Source organism: Leucopleurus acutus, assembly GCF_964270905.1.
Source record: "Leucopleurus acutus genome assembly, chromosome: 2".
NCBI classification, from domain to species: Eukaryota; Metazoa; Chordata; class Mammalia; order Artiodactyla; family Delphinidae; genus Leucopleurus; species Leucopleurus acutus.
In genome coordinates this window covers 181786501-181812069 of record NC_139143.1, presented here as the reverse complement: position 1 = coordinate 181812069, position 25569 = coordinate 181786501, and the positions used below count along the sequence as shown (strand labels likewise).

The following is a 25569-nucleotide window of genomic DNA, read 5'->3' as shown; positions in this document are numbered from 1 at the left end:
ACTGAGTAGTTTTCTAGGAAGTGGCACTTTCAGTGCTGTCCCAGGCAAACTGGGATGGTCAGTCACCCTAACGGGGAGGGGCAAGAGATGTGGCTAGAGAGTGAGAAAGGCCCTTCCTGGAAGGACTTGTAGCCATGGTAGAGGGTTGTTGGGACTTTATTCTGAGGGCAATAGGGAGCCGTAGAGTGGTTTTAGATAGAGAAGTGATCTCTGTGGTCAGATGTACACACTAAAGCATTCATCTGACAGCTATATGGAGGGTGATTTGGAGCAGGCAAGAATGGAGGCAGGGAGGCCAGTTAAGAGGCTGCTGCAATGTTCTAGGCCAGAATTAATGGGGCCCCAACCATCAAGCTGCAGATGGAAAGGAGAGATAGGTTCAGTAATTCAGTAATAATTCAGTAATTAGTTAAGAGGCATAGGTATAGTGTCGGACAGCAGCATCCCCCCCAGTGCCAAATCTATATAAATTTTGGGAACGTGATTGGATTATCAAAGCTACTTTTTATTAGCTAATAAATGGTAAAACATAAGCCACAGTTCTGTCTGTTCAACAAGAGTGTAAAATTCTCAGATTCAGGGACAAGATCCACTGTTATATACAAGGGTCAATGCCTATCTGTGGTAGACAAAATACTAGCCCTCCAAAGACGTCCATGCCATAGATCCCAGAACATATGAATGCATTACCTTACGTGGCAAAAGGGATTTGCAGGTGTGATTAATTGAAGGACCCTGGGATGGGGTGATTAGCCTGGATTATCCAGCCGGGCTCAGTGGAATCACAAGAGTCCTTTTTTTTTTTTTTTTACATCTTTATTGGAGTATAATTTCTTTACAATGGTGTGTTGGTTTCTGCTTTATAACAAAGTGAATCAGTTATACATATACATATGTTCCCGTATCTCTTCCCTCTTGTGTCTCCCTCCCTCCCACCCTCCCTATCTCACCCCTCCAGGTGGTCACAAAGCACCGAGCTGATCTCCCTGTGCTATGCGGCTGCTTCCCACTAGCTATCTACCTTACGTTTGGTAGTGTATATATGTCCATGCCTCTCTCTCGCTTTGTCACAGCTTACCCTTCCCCCTCCCCATATCCTCAAGTCCATTCTCCAGTAGGTCTGTGTCTTTATTCCCATCTTACCCCTAGGTTCTTCATGACATTTTTTTTCTTAAATTCCATATATATGTGTTAGCATACAATACTTGTCTTTCTCTTTCTGACTTACTTCACTCTGTATGACAGACTCTAGGTCTATCCACCTCATTACAAATAGCTCAATTTCGTTTCTTTTTATGGCTGAGTAATTAGATCACTCCCTAACACCATACACAAAAATAAGCTCAAAGTGGATTAAAGACCTAAATGTAAGGCCAGAAACTATCAAACTCTTAGAGGAAAACATAGGCAGAACACTCTATGACATAAATCACAGCAAGATCCTTTTTGACCCACCTCCTAGAGAAATGGAAATAAAAACAAAAATAAACAAATGGGACCTAATGAAACTGCAAAGCTTTTGCACAGCAAAGGAAACCATAAACAAGACCAAAAGACAACCCTCAGAATGGGAGAAAATATTGGCAAATGAAGCAACTGACAAAGGATTAATCTCCAAAATTTATAAGCAGCTCATACAGCTCAATAACAGAAAAACAAATAACCCAATCCAAAAATGGGCAGAAAACCTAAATAGACATTTCTCCAAAGAAGATATACAGATTGCCAACAAACACATGAAAGAATGCTCAACATCATTAATCATTAGAGAAATGCAAATCAAAACTACAATGAGATATCATCTCACACCAGTCAGAATGGCCATCATCAAAAAATCTACAAACAATAAATGCTGGAGAGGGTGTGGAGAAAAGGGAACACTCTTGCACTGCTGGTGGGAATGTGAATTGGTACAGCCACTATGGAGAACAGTATGGAGGTTCCTTAAAAAACTACAAATAGAACTACAACATGACCCAGCAATCCCACTACTGGGCATATACCCTGAGAAAACCATAATTCAAAAAGAGTCATGTACCAAAATGTTCATTGCAGCTCTATTTACAATAGCCAGGAGATGGAAGCAACCTAAGTGTCCATCATCGGATGAATGGATAAAGAAGATGTGGCACATATATACAATGGAATACTACTCAGCCATAAAAAGAAACAAGAGTCCTTTTAAGAGGGATTAGTCACAAGGAGATATGAGGACAGAAGCAGGGGGTCAGAGTCAGAGGGAGATCTGAAGATGCGATGCTGCTGACTTTGTAGATGGAGGGAGGGGCCACAAGCCAAGGAATGCAGGCAGCCTCTAGACGCTGGAAAAGGCACGGGAAGGGATTCTCCCCTAGAGTCTCCAGAAGAAACCAGCCCTGCTTTAGCCCAGTGACACCGATTGTGGACTTGTGACCTCCAGAGCTGTAAAAAAGTACACTTTTATGTTTTCAGCACCTTATTTGTGGTAATTTGTTAAAGTAGCAATAGGAGTTAAATACACCATCACTCCTCCCTTCCAGCAAAATCTAAAGTACTAGGTGGGGAGTGTAAGAGGGTGGCAAAGGAAGGGTCAGGAAGGACTCCCTGGGATCTGGCTGGGATGAGAGCAAGGATCTGTAGACTTTGTCCAAGAGGTCACAAACCAGTGGTTCGGAGCCAGGGAGAGTGGGCACTTAGGCAGTGACCCTCCACCTCCACCTTCTGCCTTGGCAGGAGTTCCCCTGGCCTGGGGGCATGAGAGCCCTCATGCCAGTGACCCACTAGAGTGCCATTGTGTGTCTAATGCAGGCACCGTGGCTAGTGTGTACTGAGCACTTGGTAATCTGTGTGCCAGGTACCATCCAAGGGCTTTATATACTCAATCTCATTTAATAATCCTGGCAACCCTGATTATCATCCCCCTTTGCAGATGAGGAACCTGAGACTCAGAGGGGTTTAAGAACTCAGCCAAGGGGCTCCTCTGGTGGCGCAGTGGTTGAGAGTCCGCCTGCCGATGCAGGGGACACAGGTTCGTGCCCCGGTCTGGGAAGATCCCACATGCCGCAGAGCAGCTGGGCCCGTGAGCCATGGCTGCTGAGCCTGAGTGTCTGGAGCCTGTGCTCTGCAACAGGAGAGGCCACAACGGTGAGAGGCCCATGTACCGCAAAAAAAAAAAAAAAAACTCACCCAATAACAATTTGATACCTATCTCTGAGTTCTTTTACAGGAACTAAGGCCCCCACCCAGGTGGAGGACGGTAACTTCAGGCTGAGCCCAAGCACGTGGTCAGAGCCACGGAGATTCCTGGAACACCACCCTGTCACCTGACCACCAACCAATCAGAGGAAGGTTACACACCTTGGAGCCCTCCTGGCAAATTTTGCCTATAAAAACTCTTCCCGAAAACCTTTGGAGAGTTCAGGCTTTTTGAGCATGAGCTGCCCATTCTCCTTGCTTGGCCCTGCAATAAACCATTCTCTGTTCAAAAACCAAACCAAACAAAACAAAAAGAAACCCTCACCCAAGATTGCACAGCTAGTAATGGGGCACCAGGACTTAAACCCAGGTAGTCTGACTCCAGAGCCTGTGTGACTAACAACCATGTTATTCTGCCATTAATCCCGAAATCTCAAGGCCCCCCTCACACACTGATTCCTCTAGTGGCCCTGCCAGGAAAGGGTGGAGGCTGTACGTGTGCTGACAAGATTGAGCGAAGCTGGCAATGAGCCCACGTAGACAGAAACCTAAGAGGAGAATTGTTGCTCAAAGACGTTCACGAAGGCTTTTACCCACTGTATCAGCTACTTCCAGCATCATTAATAATGTTGAGCAAAAGCCAGCCACAAATGCTCAGTGGAATCCAATGACAAGTATTTATTGCTCACACGCCTGGGGTCAGTTGGGGTCAGTTAGGTGGCCCTGCTGATTTTGGCTGGAATCACTCGTATGTCTAGGGGTCAAGCCTGGCTCTGGCTGGGACAGCTCAGCTCCACAGGGCTCTCATCCTCCTCCCAGGAGGCCACCGCAAAGTTACATAACAAAAGGCATGGATACAGGGAGGGGTGAAGGATCAGAGCCATCCTGGCAATCTCCCACACCCCCCGTTATCTTGGACACAAATTAATAGCATAAACTATGGCAGGGCAGAAGGGAAGGCGGTCACTATGCTGGAGCTCTGAACTCTGCCACTGATAGGCAATGACAGCAGCTGAGTCACTTAACCTCTCAGAGACTCAGTTTTCTCATCTGTAAAATGGGCACCTCCCCTCCATCCCTCCCTCCTTCCTTTTGGGAGCCAACAAAATAACAGAGGCTTGTGATCGGAGGCATCATTACTACTACTGACCTCACACCTGGACCCCTATTAGGAACTCCTCCCTCTCCCTTTCATTCCTAAGGAGAGGGAGCTTCATTCCCAGCAGGCCGTGGGGGTCAGTCCTCTGAAGCTCACTCTCATCAGGTGGGGGGCACCTATCTGCCAAGCTTCACAAGGTGATGGGCTGGGGAGCAGGTAATGACAGAGAATAAACACAGAGCATCTTCCCAAAGCACTGATTTCCTATGAAGATCATGTGGGAAGAAAAAAATGCACATTAAAATAAACCCAGCTGTGCTATGAAATAAGCTGCAAAATTCAGATCAAGCTTTCAAGAGGAAGAATGAGACTCCGGAGACATTTTGCTCTTGTGGTGACTGCTACATGCTAGACCCCACATCATTAATCTACTGAAAACCGGAGCCTGCAAACCAAATCTATTTTGTAAATAAAGCTTTATTGGAAAACAGCTATGCCTATCGGGCTACTTTTGCACTGTAACAGCAAGGTTGAGTAGTTGCAACAGAGACCGTATGGCCCGCAATTCTAACCTATTTATTATCTGGTCCTTTACAGAAACAATTTGCCAACCCCTGATCTCCTAGGATTCTTTGATGGAAAAGTTGGAAGAATTCTGTGCTATTCTGATAGCTGAGGCCTACAGGTCTAAGGCTTGAAGAGTGAACATTTTATTGCACATTTATGATTCTCAGTGTTTTAAGTGAATAAACCGTTGCTTAATTCTAACAACAATCCTAAGAGATAGATGGGATTGTTACTGTTGCATTTGGTAGGTGAAGAAATTGAGTTAAAGAGATGAAACTTGTTCTAGCCCAGGTCACCTCGAATGTTAACGTGCAGAAGAATCACCTAGGTATCTTGTTAAACTGCAGATGCTGAATCAGTAGGCCTGGGTGGGAGAGTCTGCATTTCTTTTATATTTATATATACACACACATATATATATATTTGACTGCCCCGGGTCTTAGCTGCAGCATACAGGATCTTCGTTGTGGCATGCGGGCTCTTAGTTGCGGCATGTGGGATCTAGTTCCCTGACCAGGGATGGAACCCCGGCCCCCTGCACTGGGAGCGCAGAGTCTTAACAACTGGACCACCGGGGAAGTTCTGAGTCTGCATTTATTTTTTTTTTTTAAGATTTTTTTTGATGTGGACCATTTTTAAAGTCTTTATTAAATTTGTTACAATACTGCTTCTGTTTTATGTTTTTTGGTCGCAAGTCATGTGGGATCTTAGCTCCCCAACCAGGGATCAAACCCACAGCCCCTGCATTGGAAGGCGAAGTCTTAGCTACTGGACCTCCAGGGAAGTCCCCCCGAGTCTCCATTTCTAACCAGATCCTAAACTAGGCTGGTCCAGACCACTCTGTGAGTAGCGACAATCCAGACCAGAGTCCCTACCAGGAGGCACAGGGGTGCAAACCCAAGCCTCTAAGCACGGAGCATATGGCGTCTCAGAGGAACCCTTATGAATGAGTCATACGCCCCGTGAGAAATTCGCATCTGCACTCCCCGGCCCCGCTGAGACCTCAAAGACCCAGCTGAGGCTAGAACTTTGCCACAAGCAATAAGAGTGAAGGTTTAAGGCAGAACGAGAACATCCATCAGGAACCCTCGCTCATTTTCTCCACCCTTCTCCCCGCCCCCCCACCCCCGCCAAAAACAAGGGGCTTATTGCAGTGCTAGGAGGACATTCGGAAGGCCACCTTCAGCAGCATCAAGTAAAAGGGCTTGGAAATCAGACCAACCTATGTTGGAATCCCCATTCTGCCGCTTAGAAGCTGTGCGTTCTTGGGCAAGTCACTTTACCTCTCTGAACCTCAGCTTCCTCCCTTGAAATATGAGACCCTTGTGCAAGGTTTTGTAAGGCTTAGATTAGGTAAGACATCTGAGTGCATCTGATGTATATGTTTGGTGAGTGTCAGCCTCCCTTTCTAAGAAGTTCCTGCTCTGACCCCACTTGGCAGATGAAGTTACTGGAGAAGTACAAACTGTTGTCGTCTTAGGAGGAGATGATAGATACAGCCCTCCTCGGCCAGCACTCCCTCCTCACTGTTGCTGGGACTGCCAAACCCTACCTGTGTGGGTCTGTTTTGTGCTTCTCCTAGGTAAGCACGTTCATGTTTTCAAATCCTCACCACATTGTTGCAAAACAGACTGGGCACACGTTTCTCTGCCTGGTTCACAGAAGGGCAGGCCCCAGGCCTAGAGACTTCCATGGCTTGTCCAGGGTCACACAGCAAGCCATAGCATGGCCTAGGACAGGCTTCCTCAACCTCGGCACCACTGACGTTCAGGGTGGGATAATTCCTTGTTATGACGGGCTGCCGGGGGCCTTATAGGATGTTTAACAGCATCTCTAGACTCTCCCCACTACATACCAGTAATACCCCATCCCCAGCCAAAAATGTCTCTGGACATTGCCAAACGTCCCCTTGGTAGGCAATACCAGCTCCATTGAGAACCACTGGCCTAGAATGCTGTTTGCTCAGCACACCAACCTAATCTTTTCTATGAAAACACAACTCCAAGGACCAACAGCAATATTTTTCTTCTTCCCCTAACACATAACATAATCTCTTAAAAGCAGATATAACCCATATTTCAATATCCGCCTTTGGCATTTTTTCAAAGTAGTGCCAGGGTGACAGGTGGGGGAAATGGAAAAAAATATTTGGACACAGGCCATTTTTCCATTGGGCTTGGAGAAAATCCCCATCTTGCATTCCTAGTGTATCTCTGGCCGATAAGTTCACTCATAAAACCAGGGCCTTAGCCAGGGCCACACATATCGGACTCCTACAGACACACCGTGATCAGAGCCCCTACTGCTGCCTACATTGGTGGCTGGAGGTAAGTCCTGTCACCCAGAGGCACATTTTCAGTCTCCTGGTGGGACTGGGGATGGGACCTCCCTGTACCCACTGGACTCAGTCCTGTGGTTATAGGAAAGCTGGAGTGAAGTTCCAAATAAGTGGAGCAAAGGGCAGGACTCTGCAACGTGTGGAGATCCTTCCAGAACAGGGATTCTCTGTTTGGGATTTGGGAATTCAGCAAGTATAGGTTACATCGTTTGGGTCATTGCTTCCTGGGCTCACGACCCTTTCTCTTTTTACAGCTCTCAGCTGTGGGCTCCCCACTTACCTGCCCAACCTGCCCAGGGTGGTTGGAGGTGAAGATGTGAGAGCCAACAGCTGTCCCTGGCAGGGGAGTCCCCCCACCCCTCCACTTCTGCCCCCCTGCCCTTACCTACCTCACATCACCCCTTTGCCCTCCACCACGGGGTCTACTGCACTGGCAAAGATGAGGATTGGTGGGGACTCAGAGAGCAGGATGGGAAAATTCGCCAATAAAAAATACATTTCTGTGCCCTTGGTCAACCTTGGGGGTGGAAGGAGAGGTGCCTTCTCCAGCGTTGATAAAGACCTGCCCTACCCCACAACCCATACACACAAATTCACAAATACAGTCTTGCTCTGTTAACCAATCAGATGCTTGCTTACACATGTACTGTTATCCTATGAACCATTCATCACCCCCTATGCAAATATTCCTTGCTTTAAGGAACCAGTACAAATTAATTTTTTTTTTTTTTTTCTTTTTGGCTGCGTTGGGTCTCATTGCTGTGCACGGGCTTCTCCTTGCGGTGGCGGAGCATGGGCTCTAGGCTCGTGGGCTCAGTCGTTGCAGCACACGGGCTCGGTAGTTGTGGCTCGCGGGCTCTAGAGCGCAGGCTCAGTAGTTGTGGTGCACGGGCTTGGCTGCTCCACGGCATGTGGGATCTTCCTGGACCAGGGCTCGAACCCGTGTCCCCTGCATTGGCAGGCGGAGTCTTAACCACTGCGCCACCAGGGAAGTCCCGCAAATTACTTCTTAACTACAGACAAGTAGATGTTACCAATGAAAGTAAATGCTTCCTTACCTTAAAATAATCCTAGTGATATGGAGACTAAAAATTCTGGTTGGGGCACAGGCACAAATTACCAGGACCTGTTAGTGGTAGGACTCCCGAAGAAAATACATGAGGCTGACATTGACATAAATAAACATTGTAAAATCTCTCTAATCTGACGTGATTGGGACTAAGTAATTGAAAGGTTGGTTATAGCGAAATTATTAGAAACCACACATACATTTTTTAAACATTTTATTTTAATTTAAACCTTGTACATATATATTTGTTCACCAGTCTGTCTTGTGTAAACCACCCCCCACAACACATCATCTATAATTCCATTTCCTTAGAGTAGAGCAATGACTGTGAGACATTCAAGAAGCCATCGGAATGAGCTCTTCCAGATTTTTATGACCTATTTTCTCAATTTTTCCGTTTTCTCTTCGATGCCTAATTTCACAGCAATTTTTCAAAAGTCAGGGTTATCTGGTCTCTTCCAAGCATTTAACTTAGTTTCCATATAAATCACAACTCACTTTTTGAACTCACGTTTCATCGGTTACATGTTTAATCAATTTACATAATTACAATACAAGCACAGCTGGCATACACAGGTTTGGGAACAAAAAGGTTGAATTGGGGTGAGTGCTAGTGGTGAGCGTTCAGGGTGCCCCACACAGCCGTCAGTATGTTTCACAGAGGGAATGGCAACATCCGTTCATCTTCCCCTCAATTAATAGATGGTGACCGATAGTTCGCGATTTATACACTTGGCTCTGTGTATGTTGCCAATTCTTTTGGCACTTCTCTCACACTCACATAATATATTTTTTCTGGAAAGTTGCAAGAGCGATCCTATACCTCCCCCTTAAGCAGAGGTCACCCTTATGCTGAGAACCAATCAATGCTGCCTACCAAAATATTTCCTCATCCTCAGGACCCGCTGACACTGCTGGTACAAAAGCATCCTTGCCTTGGGAACTGATTAATGTTGGTCTTGGAAGTGTCTCTCTACACTTCCTGCTTCTGTTTCCCTGGGAGATTACTTTATTGAGGTTGGTGGGCAGGTCCAGCAGGGTGGGGACCAGGGTGAGGCAAGCAAGGCACTCACTTTGGGTGCAAAATCTAAGGAGGCATCACAAAACTCAGTAACCAAAATGAATATTTAAATGCAATATTTTTAAAAAATCAAACTTTTTCATAACAAACAAAATATCAAAATTTTAAACAAATATAATTTGCTCTGAGTTGCCTGAGAGGTCTCTTTTGTTCCACACTCACCCCAAGATTATGATCCTAGATCATAACCCACCAGACACTCGAAAATAAAGTGCTATGTGATTCAAAATTAAAGTAGGATGTGTAAAGTTTCCAGACAGATCGTGGAGCCAGACGATCCCTGCTCTACCACATAGTAGCTGTATGAGTGGAGCAACTCAATTTACCTTTCTCGGTGGGTAATATTAAAAATGTACAACAGCCCTTATGGCGTGGACCACATTGTACAAATTTCTATTGGTTGCCTTAGTTTACTCATCTGTAAAATGGGAATAGTAATAGTGCCTTATGGGATTGCTGTGATTATGATGTAAGCTGATTCACGCTCTGAGCTCAAAACAGTATCTAGTATATAGTAAGTGTTCAAATTATTAGACATTTAAAGTGTTAGCTATTGTAATTGTTAATCATCCCAAGAGCCCCTGACAGGCATTATGGCATTATGATCCCCATTTTCTAGACAAGGTAACTGGGGCTCAGAAAAGTTACATAATTGCCCAAAGTCACCCCGTTAGCCTGGCGGAAATTGGAGATTCAAATTTGGTTCAACCTTTGCTCTATAGCTACCCACAAATTATATGGCCACACTTAGCTACCCACAAATTATGTTTCCATATTATTTCAAATGTTCACATCTGTAGGATGGTTTCAGCCTATTTTCAGATTTTGGGGGTGGGGACATCCTTTTAGGTGTCTTTTTTAATTTTGTCTAATTTTAAGCATTGTTTAAAAAGCCAGTTCATCTAAGGCCTCTTAAATGTCAAGCAAACAAGAAAATGCCACGTGGATAATCAGAAATGAGGATGTTTGGAGAAAAGCAGGCATCATTCCTGCTTTTCCTCCACAGGAACCCTGGTCAGAGCACACAATGCTCTGCTGTCACCTCCCTCCTCTCTGCTTGGCCTTGGCAAGGACTTGAAAGGAAAGAGAAGGAGATGGGACGGCTTTGGCAGAGAACCAAACAGTGCCAAATGCAACCGCCTTAAAGTTCCAACCCACACCTATTAAACTATCAAATCTAAATAGAAACACGTTTTTGTTTAAAAAAAAAAATGAGAGACTACCCTGGTGGCGCAGGGGCTAAGAATCCACCTGCCAATGCAGGGGACATGGGTTCGATCCCTGGTCTGGGAAGATCCCATATGTAGCAGAGCAGCTAAGCGTACGCGCCACAACTACTGAGCCCACATGCTGCAACTACTGAAGCCTGTGCACCTAGAGCCCATGGTCCGCAACAAGAGAAGCCACCGCAATGAGAAGCCCACGCACCGCAATGAAGAGTAGCCCCCACTTGCCGAAACTAGAGAAAGACCGGGCGTAGCAACTAAGACCCTATGCAGCCAAAAATAAATAAAATAAAATACATTTTTAAAAAATACAAAAATGTTTTTTAAAAGTTGAGGAGCTGTAGGGTAAGGTACACTTATGTATGTTCATATTCCTATCGGTGGGTTTAGTCTTGAGGGAAAAACTAGAGCAACAGGTGACAAGTTCCGCAGGAAAGACCAGACCCTTGCCTGGTGAGTCTACTTTCATTCATTCACTCACTCATCCATTCATTCATTTATTCATTCATTCATTTGCTGACTCACTCACTTGTTCAATTTATTAAGGACCCACCATGAGACATGTACTGTTCTAGGCACCTGGAATACAGCAGTGGGGAAAAAAATTCACGGAGCTTATATTAAAGTGGGAGAGCGAGACAATAAACAATTGAATGGGTAAATTCATAATGTCAGGTGATGATAGATACTATGATGAAGAATAAAGCAGGACCAGAGGAAAAGGGATGTGTGTGTTCATATGTGTGCATACGTGTGTAAGGATGTACGTGTGCACATGAGCGTGCATACTCTGTTTTAGGTAAGGTCACAGAAGGCCTCACAGAGAAGAAAACCTTGAGCACAGACCCGTAGGAAGTGAAGGAGAAAGCTGTGCTAATACATAAGAGAAGAATAGTCCAGGCAGAAGGAACAGCAAGTGCAAAGGCCCTGAGGCAGAAGTGGGCTTGGTGCATTTCCAGAACCTCGTGGAGGACAGTGTGGCTGGAGCAGAAGGGAGTGGGAGCCTATAAGGTCAGGGAGCTCATGTAGAGACTTGTAGAGCCTTGTTCAGTTCGGGGTTTCACACTGTGTAATAGGGGGAGCCACTGGCTGTTCGAGCAGAGAAGAGATATAATCATGCTTACATTTTAAAAGGATCATTCTGGCTGCTGTGTTGAGAAATAGGGTGGGGGAGGGGCCAGGGTGAGAGCAGGGAGAATATATAGGAAGCTACAATAATAATCCAGGTGAGAGTTAAATAAAGATGGTTGGGACCAGCAGTTGAGGTGGTAAGAGGGATGCGTTCTGTCTACATATTCTGGAAGTAGAGCTGGCAGGATTTGCTGGTAGATTAGAATGAGGCATATGAGAGAAAGAGAAGCAGCAAATTCACTGCCTAGTGTTTTGGCCTGAGCAGCAGGTACAGTGGGGTTGCCATTTACCAAGATGGGAAAACACAGACTTGGGGCGGGGTGGGGGGGAAATCAAAATTTTGGTTTACACATATTAAATTGGAGGAATATGTCCTAAAGAAATAGCTCCAAAGAAGGGAAAAAAACCCAACAAGTCAGGTTGCCCAAAGATGTTCAAAACAATCACTTTTTATTTATTTTATTTTTGGCTGCGTTGGGTCTTCTTTGCTGCGCGCAGGCTTTCTCTAGTTGCGGCGAGCGGGGGGCTACTCTCCCTTGCGGTGCGCGGGCTTCTCATTGTCGTGGCTTCCCTTGTTGCGGAGCTCGGGCTCTAGGCGCGTGGGCTTCAGTAGTTGTGGCACGTGGGCTCAGTAGTTGTGGCTCGCGGGCTCTAGAGCGCAGACTCAGTAGTTGTGGCGCACGGGCTTCGTTGCTCCGTGGCATGTGGGATCTTCCCGGACCAGGGCTCGAACCCGTGCCCCCTGCATTGGCAGGCGGATTCTTAACCACTGTGCCACCAGGGAAGCCCAACAATGACTTTTTAATACTGTCTTTATTTAAATTTTTGACATTTTGCTCATCAGAGATTTTTTTGTGCTAATTTTCTAAAGATTATTAAAAATGTTATTTATCCTGATTACTGAGTTTCTTGGTGCCCCCTTAGATTTTGCACCTGAGGGGAGTGCCTTGCTCACCTGACCCTGGCCCCGCTCTCAGGGCTGGGAAGCTGCAGAGCAGAGGAGCCTGGTCCTTTCAGTGACCAGAGCACCTGAACTTCTTCCCAGGTCTCCCTGCAGTACAGCTCCAATGGCCAGTGGCGCCACACCTGCGGAGGGTCTCTGACAGGCCAAAACTGGGTCCTGACAGCTGCCCACTACATCAGGTGAGTGCTCTTCCCCAGTCTCCCAGCCCACTCACCCCACTGGCCAATGCTCATCCCTCAGAGTTGGAGCCCAGATGGCCTGAACCACCCTGTGTGAAGGAGCCTTGCACAGAACCACTTCCTCAGCCAAAAACAAGTTCTCATCAATGTATAGTTCCGTCTATTGGTCAGTTGATGGGCCCATACGTGCCATGGGTTAAGTATCCCTTGCGGGGCGCTGAGGGGGACTATGGAGAGGGAGGAGGCCCATTTCCTGTCCTCTTGGGGGAACTAGATGTGGCCTCAGGATCTGGAACTGGGTTCCCTTGAGCAACTTGAACAACTACTCCAAGCCTCAATACCATCACCTGCTAAAAATCAGGCAACAGAATTTAGTGTGGATTAAATGTGATGATGCATTAAAGGGGCTGGCTCTTAGCAAGTGCTCAATAAAAGTGAACTGGCACCATTATAAAGGCCCACAAGGGACAGGAAGGGCTCTGTGACATTCGTTGTTCACCTGTCCTTTTCCCTCCCTACAGCCTCTGCTTATCTCACACCGGTTGGTGCTCACTGGAGTTTCCGCTGGTACAATGTGACGCTTTCATAGCCAGGAGAGGTCCCTTCTCCTCACCTGATTTACAAGTTCTGTGAGGCGGGCGGGGGTAAATAATAGAGGCCTGGGCATCAGGAGTCCTGGTTCTAGTTCTGAATTGTCACTAACGAGCTGCAAGACTCTGGACCATTTACTCCTCCCTGAGCCTCAGGTTCCCCATCTAAATATGGAAGGTGAGGGGTTAAATTAAAAGATGTCCTTGAGGATAAATGACTGCTGTTATCTCTGTATCCATCTCACTTCCCCGATAGTAACACAGAGTTTATATTATTATAACTTTTATTTTATATCATAGTTTACAGTTGGTATAATATAGTTGCAATTACTGTTTGGTTATAGTTATTGTAACTAACCGATTGCCCAGAGGGAAGAAAAATTCCCAGCGCCAACTAGCAGCTCTTGGGGCAGGCACCGACTTGGGCCCATCCCAGCACTGGCCAGAGCCAGGCCTCCAGACAGTGCATTGATTGGGGTGTCCCTGCCCATAAGGGCCCAGAGAGAGGAAAAGACAGCCCAGAGCTTACCTTCCCCGCTCGGCCCCCTCTCCCAGTTCCTCCAGGACCTACAGCGTGCTGCTGGGCCAGCACTGCCTCGCCACCCATGAGCCCGGCTCGCTGGCCGTCAAGGTCTCCAAGCTTGTGGTGCAAGAGGACTGGAACTCCAACCAGCTCTCCAAAGGGTGTGTTCTGTCTGGGTGCGCTTGGGGGGTGGGTTGGCAGGGGTGCAGAGCGGGGATGGGGCGTCTCCCAGAAGGCAGTGGGTGCAGCCCTGCCCCATCCTTTGCTCCTTCTGTAGGGAGTGGGGAGGAGCTCTTGGCCCCAAAGATGCCTGGGCTGTGCTGTGACTAGGGGAGGGAGAGGCAAAGACTGTCAGAGCGACCTGGATCTCCTGCCAGTTAAGCCTGCAGCTCCCCTGTCCACCGCAGGCACTCACTGACCGTGTATTTATTCTGTGCCAAGTCCTGGGGACACAGGGATAGGTCTGCAGGTCCCACTATAAGTGGAGTCTATGAGTGGAGTAGGACACAGTCCCTCTGCTGTCCCCTACTCTGTGTCCCCTCCCAACACACCTTTGACATTTTTCAAAGATTCCCTGATACTCTGCTGGGACAGCCTGGGGTAACACACACAGGAAGCTGGCAAGGGGCACAGAGCTCTGCAAAGCCCCCCAGTGATTGTTCCCCGACCTGCAGGGAGATGGCAACTCCGCTTCCCCCAACTCCTCATACACAAGCACATACCATCCTATGTTCACCCGCCATGTCCCACATGCCGTGCTGGGTGCTGGACGCACAGAGATGCACAGGTCACCACGCCAGCTCTCAAGGAGCCCACGGCCAGAACTGTGGCTGGGAGGCAGTGAGGGGTGGTGGTTAGGGGTCGAGCTTCTGGAGCCTGGAGGCTTAGATACGAATACTGACCGCGTGGCCCAGCAAGAGTTCCTTAGCCTTTCTGTGCCTCAGTTTCCTCTTTGGTAAAATAAGAACAGTAATAGTGTCTACCTCTAGGGTTGTCGCGAGGATTAAATGAGATAATGTATGTAAAGCGCTTAGAAAAAGTCCTGGCACGTGATAAAAACCATATGTGTGGGCTATTAGCAGTAATAGTACAATAATGGTGCAGTAAAGAGGTGTAAGTGCTAGGATCTATGTCTGAGCCATCAAAGTAGAGGGGAGTGGTCCCAGGAAGTGGAAAAAAGGAGGGAGAGGAAGAAGAGGCAGGGAAGGTTCTCTGCACGTCAGAAAACTGGCGGAATCAACCCCTTCCTCCCGCCCGGTCCACTCTCAAGGTGCATTAGAGATGAATTCACATCTAATTCCCCTTCTAGCCGGAAGTTTGCAAGGGCTGGGCCATGCCTGATTCACCCCTGAATCTCCACCCCCTACCCCAGGGAGCGGGCACATGTAGGGGCAGGGAATAGTTGCTGGAACATCAAACTTCTTTCATCATCACTAATCCTGAGATCCAGGTGGTAGTAAACAAAATTCAGAGCCATGGGTTCACTCACGCCTTCATTCCACAGGTATCTGTTGAGCACCTACTATATGCCAGGCCCTGTTCTAGGCACCAGGAAACAACAGTGAGTGAAACACACAAGGTCCCCAGTCCTGCGGGGTTTAGGGGGCCACCTAAACCCGAGCATCTCATTGCAGCTCAGGGAACTCCCCCTTTCTGATCACACAAGCAAGCATAGGCACTCCAGTGACCAGCAGAGACTGTGCCCAGCCAGCCTGGTCTTCCACTAGGACAGGCAGGAGTGGTGGGGGTCGCCAACCCTCCAGAACCTCACAGTCTAGGCCCCCTTCCCAGTGAGCTCTCTTCCACCCCCAGGAGTTAGTTTGCACAATCACGCCAACGAACACTTAGTGCTTTCCTTGTGCCAGGCACTGTGCTAGGTGTTCCCTGAGCGTTAGCATATTTATTCCTCACAACAGCCCCAGGCGGGAGGTACTGTTATTATCCCCAACTCACCGATGAGGAAACCACGACCTAGGAAGTGAAGGAACTTGCCTGAAGATACAGATCCAGAAAGTAGCATTAAATCAGGTGTGATGTGCCCAGCAGAGGCCTGATCTGAGCACATCTTCAAAACACTTTCATCATCATTGTCGTCATGATTGTCCCCACTTTCTGGGGACAGAAAGTTGTCTTCCCTTTTCCTCCTTCCCCATCATCTTCCCGAAACCCAGAGGTATCCATCATCCTCTCCCAATCCCCAAGAGCAGATCTGCAGTTCCAGAAGGGCCTTTAGAAAGAAGAGCCCCAGCCATCTCTTCAAATCTGCATAATTTATCCACATGCAAGGGCTCTTCTGCAGCCCAAGATGCCACTCTTGAATGGCTGCCCAGAAAGTTCAGTCTGCCATATCGTCCAGAAGACTCTGCATCACAGCCCTGGGGAGAGCGGGAGGATGCCCTGTGGCCATAACACCCTGTGATCCTTCATCCGGGCAGCCTGCTGTGGTCCAGCACCGATGATGGTGCACAAAGGATGCGGGGTGTCCGTGAGTCATAAGTCAGTCTCTGCCCCCAAAGGGACTTGTCAACTAGATGAAATACACACAGACAAGATGCTGGAAAGCCGTAAAATGACACAGAATGGGTCCAGGGAAGCCGTAAGAGATGGGGAGGAGATGGGTGGGCAGAGAGTGGAGAAGGGCCTTTTCACATACACGTGGACTCTCTATGTGGCCTGGGCTTCTTCACGGCATAGAGGTTAGGACCAAAGAACAGGAATCCTGAAGGACCAGACAGAAGCTGCATTTTCTCATGCCCTAGTCTCAGAAGTCACATGGTGTCACTTCCTCTATATCACAGTCCCCCACCCCCCAACCAGAGGGAAGAAACCCAGTCCCCTCCTCTCAAAGGACAGAGTGTCAACATCACATTGCAACAAGCACCGATGGGATAGGAAATCTCATTGCAGCCATCGTGGAAAATGTAATCTGCCAATCACTAAAGGTTTCCTAGACAAGGACATGAGACTAATGGATAAATCTGGCAGCAGAACTCAAGGTGGAAGGGTGAGTAAAGAGTAAAGGCAAAAAGGCCTTTCAGCCTGAACATCTACTGTTTTCTAAACCAAACATAGGAAGCATATGGCTGGGACAGACATTACCAAGCAGTCATGGATTTATTTCCTTGCTGACCCTGGACAGAGCCTCAGAATCCTTGTCAACACAGCCTGCCAGGCAGCCACAAACTAATCCATCAGAGTGGACACTGCAAGACAAACCTATTTGCCCTCCCTGTTCTGTACAGTCCCCTGAGAGGCCTCAGGGGAATTTAGGGCTCCAATCTCCACCAGGGACAAAATGCAGTCCTGGGGCTTAACCACAGCTGCTCCCCAATCCTCATAGCCCCACGGAAGGAAGATTCACCATCAGGCTGGCCGAGGAGGGGGTTCGATGGTCCCCGCTGGAGCTAAAATCAGAAATATAATTGGGGCAGGACCAGTCAACCCTCTCTTTATGCTCTGCCTCTTGACAAACCCAGGAACGACATTGCCCTGCTCAAACTGGCCAACCCCATCGCCCTGACTGACAAGATCCAGCTTAGCTGCCTACCACCCACTGGCGCCATTCTACCCAACAACTACATCTGCTATGTCACGGGCTGGGGCAGGCTGCGGAGTAAGTGGGTGCTGGGAACCCCAAGGACCCCAAGGGAGGGAAGGGAGGCGATGTCACCCCTGTCCAGTCAGGGGCTCTCTCCCCACTCATCATCCAGGGAGTCTGGAAAAAATGGCTGCTGCCTTGGAGAAGCAGGATAGCGTAGATGGATAATCAAGTGGGGTTTATTCCAGGAATGCAAGGATTCTTCAATATACACAAATCAATCAACGTGATACACCATATTAACAAATTGAAGGAGAAAAACCATATGATCATCTCAATAGATGCAGAGAAAGCTTTCGACAAAATTCTACACCCATTTATGATAAAAACCCTCCAGAAAGTAGGCATAGAGGGAACTTTCCTCAACATAATAAAGGCCTTATATGACAAATCCACAGCCAACATCGTCCTCAATGGTGAAAAACTGAAACCATTTCCACTAAGATCAGGAACAAGACAAGGTTGCCCACTCTCACCACTCTTATTCAACATAGTTTTGGAAGTTTTAGCCAAAGCAATCAGAGAAGAAAAGGAAATAAAAGGAATCCAAATCAGAAAAGAAGAAGTAAAGCTGTCACTGTTTGCAGATGACATGATACTATAAATAGAGAATCCTAAAGATGCTACCAGAAAACTACTAGAGCTAATCAATGAATTTGGTAAAGTAGCAGGATACAAAAATAATGTACAGAAATCTCTGGCATTGTTATACACTAATGATGAAAAATCTGAAAGTGAAATTAAGAAAACACTCCCATTTACCATTGCAACAAAAAGAATAAAATATCTAGGAATTAACCTACCTAAGGAGACAAAAGACCTGTATGCAGAAAATTATAAGACACTGATGAAAGAAATTAAAGATGATACAAATAGATGGAGAGATATACCATGTTCTTGGATTGGAAGAATCAACATTGTGAAAATGACTCTACTACCCAAAGCAATCTACAGATTCAATGCAATCCCTATCAAACTACCACTGGCATTTTTCACAGAACTAGAACAAAAAATTTCACAATTTGTATGGAAACACAAAAGACCCCGAATAGGCCAAAGCAATCTTGAGAACGAAAAACGGAGCTGGAGGAATCGGGCTCCTGGACTTCAGACTATACTACAAAGCTACAGTAATCAAGACAGTATGGTACTGGCACAAAAACAGAAATATAGATCAATAGAACACGATAGAAATCCCAGAGATAAACCCTCGCACATATGGTCACCTTATCTTTGATAAAGGAGGCAGGAATGTACAGTGGAGAAAGGACAGCCTCTTCAATAAGTGGTGCTGGGAAAACTGGACAGGTACATATAAAAGTATGAGATTAGAACACTCCCTTACACCATACACATAAATAAGCTCAAAATGGATTAAAGACCTAAATGTAAGGCCAGAACCTATCAAACTCTTAGAGGAAAACAGGCAGAACTCTCTGTGACATAAATCACAGCAAGATCCTTTTTGACCCACCTCCTAGAGAAATGGAAATAAAAACAAAATAAACAAATGGGACCTAATGAAACTTCAAAGATTTTGCACAGCAAAGGAAACCATAAACAAGACCAAAAGACAACCCTCAGAATGGGAGAAAATATTGGCAAATGAAGCAACTGACAAAGGATTAATCTCTAAAATTTACAAGCAGCTCATGCAGCTCAATAACAGAAAAACAAACAAGCCAATCCAAAAATGGGCAGAAGACCTAAATAGACATTTCTCCAAAGAAGATATACAGATTGCCAACAAACACATGAAAGAATGCTCAACATCATTAATCATTAAATAAATGCAAATCAAAACTACAATGAGATATCATCTCATACAGGTCAGAATGGCCATCATCAAAATATCCAGAAACAATAAATGCTGGAGAGGGTGTGGAGAAAAGGGAACACTCTTGCACTGCTGGTGGGAATGTGAATTGGTACAGCTACTATGGAGAACAGTATGGAGGTTCCTTAAAAAATTACAAATAGAGCTACCATATGACCCAGCAATCCCACTACTGGGCATATACCCTGAGGAAACCATAATTCAAAAAGAGCCATGTACCAAAATGTTCATTGCAGCACTATTTACAATAGACAGGAGATGGAAGCAACCTAAGTGTCCATCATCGGATGAATGGATAAAGAAAATGTGGCACATACATACAATGCAATATTACTCAGCCATAAAAAGAAATGAAACTGAGTTATTTGTAGTGAGGTGGATGGACCTACAGTCTGTCATACAGAGTGAAGTAAGTCAGAAAGAGAAAGAAAAATACCATATGCTAACACATATATATGGAATCTAAGAAAAAAAAAAGGGTCATGAAGAACCTAGGGGTAAGATGGCAATAAAGACACAGACCTACTAGAGAATGGACTTGAGGACACGGGGAGGGGGAAGGGTAAGCTGGGACAAAGTGAAAGAGTGGCATGGACATATATACACTACCAAACATAAAATAGATAGCTAGTGGGAAGCAGCCGCATAGCACAGGGAGACCAGCTCGGTGCTCTGTGATCACCTAGAGGGGTGGGATAGGGAGGGTGTGAGGGAGGGAGACACAAGAGGGAAGAGATATGGGAACATATGTATATGTATAACTGATTCACTGTTATAAAGCAGAAACTAACACACCATTTTAAAGCAATTATACTCCAGTAAAGATGTAAAAAAAAAAAAAAAAAGAATTCAGACTGCCTGGGTTCAAATCCAGCTCCTCCACTTAGTTGCTATGTGACCTTTGGCACGTTACTTAATTAGCTTTTCCACACTGAAGTTTCCTCATCTGTAAAATGGGGATAATAACAGCACCTGTATCACAGAGTTGTCAATAATCCATGGGAAGCACTTAGCCCAGCGCCTGGCACATAGTAGGTGTTGTGTGTTAATTGTTGTCACTGTCACTATGACAGAATGAGGGTTACATTGACTACATGACTTCTGGCACAGAACTCCCTTTTCTTTTTCTCCCCTTTCTTGGCCATGCCGCGCGGCATGTGGGATGTGGGATCTTACTTCCCCAGCCAGGGATCGAACCCATGCCCCCTGCAGTGGAAGTGCAGAGTCCTAACCACTGGACTGCCAGGGAAGTCCCCAGAAGTCCCTTTTTATGGCCCAAAGCCAGAGTCCAAAATAGCATTCACTCTGTGACCTCAGGATTCCAGAGCTCCACAAAGGTCCCTGGGGCCCTCATCAGACTCTCTGCTCCCCATCTCAAAACTCATCTGTCCCACGTGCCTCCTGACCTTGCTGCTCAGACCCTGGCTACATGTGGGTCTCCTTTTGACATAAGCCCTAAGGGTCAGAAATCCAATGACAGCAGGCCACCAAGAAGGAACAGAGGACCTGCCCTCCCCTTGTAAAATCACCAGAGGTTGGAAAGCTCTAGGAAGGCTCATGCAGATAAGTGGTTATTTTTTTTCATAATGACATAAATCTATAAGTGACATGTTTTCTCAGAGGTACATCAACACACATACACTCAAATTAGTATCACCCTCTTGCCTGGCTTATCTGCAAAAACATGGCTACATGGAAACTCAGCAGAAGTAAGAAGTGGGAAGTGTATCTCATGCTTACTGAGATACAAGCACAACCACTGGTTCGTTTATCAGAAAACACCCAGGCAGAAAGTATTTCACTGGAGGCAGCAAGAGCCAGGGAAGGGTCCAAATTCTTGGCTTTATCCCCAGCTCTGTTGGTCACTAGCTGTGTAAACTTAGCTTCAGTTTTCTCATCTGTAAAATGGAAATACGGTTGGCAAAGGTTAAAAGAGATGACAAAAGAGATGTGAAAATGCTTAGACACTTGCAAAATATAATACAGGTTAGACTAGATTTAATTAGGATGGTCTTGGGAAAGCTGCTTAATTTCTCTTGGCTTCAATGTCCCATCTGTCCCAATGTCCAAAATAGGAATAAATACTTACTGTGAGGATTAGCTTAGTATTTTGAACGGCCTAATAAAATGCAAGTGAAGAATATTATTGGTCTTTGACATGAGTAGCAGTGATGACAGTAATGAAAGTGATGGTGGCAGTGTCGTTGGGAGCCATTAGGAAAGCTCTACTTTCAATGCATTCAAATATTTTTCCCAAGCTGGGTCTCCAGATGCCAGCAGGCTCACCGTCATATTTAAGGTAAGTGGTAGAAACCATGGAGCCAGCACAACAAAATGGAGAGTTTGTTATAAGGATTTAAGAGACTCAGCCAAGGCCAGAGACAGCCAGGCTTCAGGAACAGAGAAAAACAGGGGCTGAAAGACTATGAGAAACTCAGGAAACCCTCTCTCAGAATTTCTTTTCTTCGCGGATCTACCTCATCCTTCTCTCCCTAGAAGAAAATGGCAGCCGCTACCAACAGCTCCCAGATTTATATCCTCTCTGGCTGGGATTTCTTAGTCCCACCCCCAAATTCTCAGGAGAAGGAGCTCATTGGCTTAGCTGGGGTCAGGTGTTCACCCCTGAACCAATCAGCTGTGGCCAGAACACTACCCAATCAACTGTGAGGATACAGTATGGGCAAACATGGCTGCTCTCATGGCAACCCTATGGATGGAAGGAAGTAAGAGGGACCAGAAAGAAAGAGGCTGGGCATCCACTACTTGCTTTTTTCTCAGGAGTCCCTTTGTCCCTGTAACACCTTCTCTCTTGTCTCATGCAGCCAGCGGAGCTCTTCCTGACATCCTGCAGCAGGGCGAGCTGCTGGCTGTGGACTCTGCCACATGCTCCCAACCTGGTTGGTGGGGCAGGACTGTGAAGACCAATATGATCTGTGCTGGGGGTGATGGTGTGATCTCCAGCTGCAATGTGAGTGCAGGAAGTCAGGTGACCCCACACACACACTGACAAAATGAGGCTGAGGATGGGGAGAGTCTCTCAGGGTCCTGGACTCCATCCTCCCAGCTGCTAGCAAAGCACTGGGAAACAGCTTCACACATTTGAACCCTGACCTTTGTCCTTGCAGTCTCCAGAAAAGATATTTTGAGATTCTCCTTGTAGTAGTGTCCACCCTCTCACTGCTGGGAAGTCCTTCCTTGGGTCTCATTGAGGTCTCTCACGACTGTCATCTCTCTTATTCTTTCCTCTGTGTAGTAAGGGAGCCAAGGGGACATACTTGCTGGGTTAGGACCTTTCTAAGGTGATTTCAAGTTTATCTGTTGAATTAGTCCCATTCATGACCCAACGTATCCCTTCATGGTAGCTGCCACAGAGCCTTTCTGATACAGTGTCTTAACCAAAAGGACTTGCTATGTGGTGGAATTTGAAGCAGAGTGGGGACAGAGCGGGAAGGAGCTTCACGTGTCCTTCAGATCACACTGGGCCCCTACACTCTCTGCCCAGGCAGACGGGTCCCCGGGACACTCCATCAACGGGAGGAAGTGGCCGGTGGTGATTGAGCGCGTGGCATTCTAACTCTGGGTCACGTCCCAGCTCCTCCACTTTACTGCTTGCACAGCCTGTCTGAGGGCTTCTGTCTTCCTCTTTGATGAAATGGGGATGCTGCAACACTTACCTCATAGGTTTTGGTAAAGATTAAATGAGGTAAGGCCTATAAAGTGCCAGCACCATTCCAGGCACACACACAGCTCCTGTTGGCATTATGGTGCCGTCTTGAGCTGTGACCGCAAGGCCTGGCCTCCGAGAATACGGCAACCCACCGCGGAACAATATAAATGCACTGCCAACATGTAAAACACGGGGCTCTGAAGGGTGGCCCCTTCCCCTCCCCTCCCATCGCCCCACCCAAGCTCAAAGGCCCCTCCTGACAGAACACTGGCCTTCCCCAGGGGGACTCTGGCGGACCACTGAACTGGCAGGCAGCTAACGGCCAGGGGCAAGTGCACGGCGTGGTCAGCTTCGGGTCCTCCCTTGGTTGCAACGACTACCACAAGCCCTCCGTCTTCACACGGGTCTCCAACTACACTGACCGGATCAATTCGGTAAGAACCGGACCAGCCCTGTGCCCCCCAGGCCCTGCCCTGGCCCTGGCCCCATGAGGGCCATGCCCACGTGAGTTCTGAGGACCCCCTCCCTCCTCTTGAGAGCTAGGAGGCTGCAGACCTGAGCAACCCCTGCAGGATCCCCCATAGGCCCCAACATTTCTGTGTGAGTTGAGTGAAAAGGCACATAGAGGGTGGTCTTGTCCAAAGAGGTTGAAAATAAAGGTTACTCCTCCAGCATTAATAGCAGGTTCCCTAGGATTCATGGGGTATTTTGGTTTTGCTTATCTACGTGTAGGCCCAGACCCCACTGCCCAATGCTATATTTATCTGCAAAGCCCAAAACCTGGTCGCTTGAGATCCTCACAGCCTTAATTATTGGAAATTAGTCATTCTAAAGGGTCCCCCAGCTGTTCTGTAGGGTGACCAATCATCTCAGTTTGCGCTGGACTGGGAAGTTGCCTGGGATGCAGGACTTTCTGTTTCAGACCAAGGCAGTCCAGGTAAATGGGGCTGAGCTGATCCCACTATGACTGTGAATGTGTCCCCAGAGAGCTTTAGCCTGTGAGCTCAAAACCAGTGCCTCACAAACTTCCACACCAGCTCAATTCCTATTTTTAAAAAACCGTGAATAGGGCTTCCCCGGTGGCGCAGTGGTTGAGAGTCCGCCTGCCGATGCAGGGGACGCGGGTTCATGCCCCAGTCCGGGAAGATCCCATATGCCGCGGAGCAGCTGGGCCTGTGAGCCATGGCCGCTGAGCCTGCGCGTCTGGAGCCTGTGCTCCGCAACGGAAGGGGCCACAACAGTGAGAGGCCCGTGTACCGAAAAAAAAAAAAAAAAACAGTGAATAAACATTCATTTATAATGAAAACCAGAAAAAAATTTTATTAAAAAAAAAAAACCCAAAATTGGCACCAATCTTGGGAGCAGCCATGGATACAGGGAGAGTTGTCACAGGAAGGGCAGGCCTTGGTGGGGGGGACCTGGGGGAGGGCGGAGGAGGCATCGTGCCTGGTAATGGATGCTGGAGGGGAAAAGCAGGACACCGTGCCGATCAGGGGCACTTTTTTACCCACCTCCCAGCAGTGCCACCACCTGGGTTTGCTCTTCTGTAAAATAGGACTTGAACTAGACCAGGACTCATCCACTTTTTTAGGAGGCAGAACAAGTCGGGGTTGTGGTGTTTGTGACAGAGCCCCCAAAGAAGGGAAAGCTGGCATCTGGTTTCATTATTTCAAGTTGAATTTACAGAGAGCTGTTTAATTAAATCAAACCGACACTCCATTATAAAATCAAATATGATGTCACAGCCGTGAGCTTGCAGTCCCAGGACGAAAACAACACTGTCAAATGGGCACTGTCAAAATAAGCAGGTGGCTGCCTCCGGGTTTTCCCATTAATACTTGAGGGCTCCTTGTTCATTTGTCTGTCTGCTGGCATTTCTCTACCAACAAGTGGTTACAGGCACCAGAAGTGCCAGGAAAGTTTGTTGGAGAAAGAGTTTAAATCAAGGAGAGTGGCCATTAACTTACCAGGTTCTTTCTGTCCATTGGGGGAAAGCTCTGGTCCCCTTTTGCCAGAGGAAAACCTGAGTCCAGCTTTGGAAGTGCACCAGCATTTCAAAAGAGCCCGAGATGGATTAGATGGGAGGATGCTTAGGGCCTTTTCCCAGCCAAATCCGAGGGTCCTTTCCAGCCCCAGCTGCCGCGTGAGTCACCACGCGGCTGGCCCTGGCAGCACCTTGGGGACCCCGAGCAGGGCCGGGAGCAATTGTCCTATCCTTTGGTCCCAGCATCAGCTGTTCCCAGCCACAGACACAAGCACAACCGAGCAGGTCTCAGCCGAAAGCCTGGCCAGATGTCAGAGGGGATCAATGGGGAAAGCAAGCCTTTGGAGGCAGCCGGGCAGAGGCCCTAGGCTCCCGGGACAGCAGCCAGGGCAGGCTCATGTGCCTGTGACAGGTTCCAGGAGCAGCAGAGCCAAGCTGCCAGCTGTCCTCTGGTAGAGGCCGCCCCGGCAACTGCAGAGGGGCCAGTGGAGCCTTGCAGTGGTCCCAGCCCAGGGGCACACCGTGTGTAGCTTGGAGTTCCA

The 25569-nt window shown here is 47.4% G+C and overlaps 1 protein-coding gene across 1 annotated transcript; it reads left to right on the top strand.

Moving 5' to 3' along the window:
* Positions 1–6721: 6721 nt before the first annotated feature.
* LOC309975135 (chymotrypsin-like elastase family member 2A) lies at positions 6722–25395 on the top strand (the record flags this gene model as incomplete). Its single annotated transcript, XM_082860067.1, has 8 exons — positions 6722–6752; positions 7433–7521; positions 12731–12828; positions 13974–14102; positions 17418–17554; positions 22199–22344; positions 23325–23477; positions 25216–25395. The coding sequence occupies 8 exons, from the start codon at positions 6722–6724 to the stop codon at positions 25393–25395; spliced, it is 963 nt and encodes a 320-aa protein (XP_082716193.1).
* Between the last annotated feature and the right edge of the window lie 174 nt (positions 25396–25569).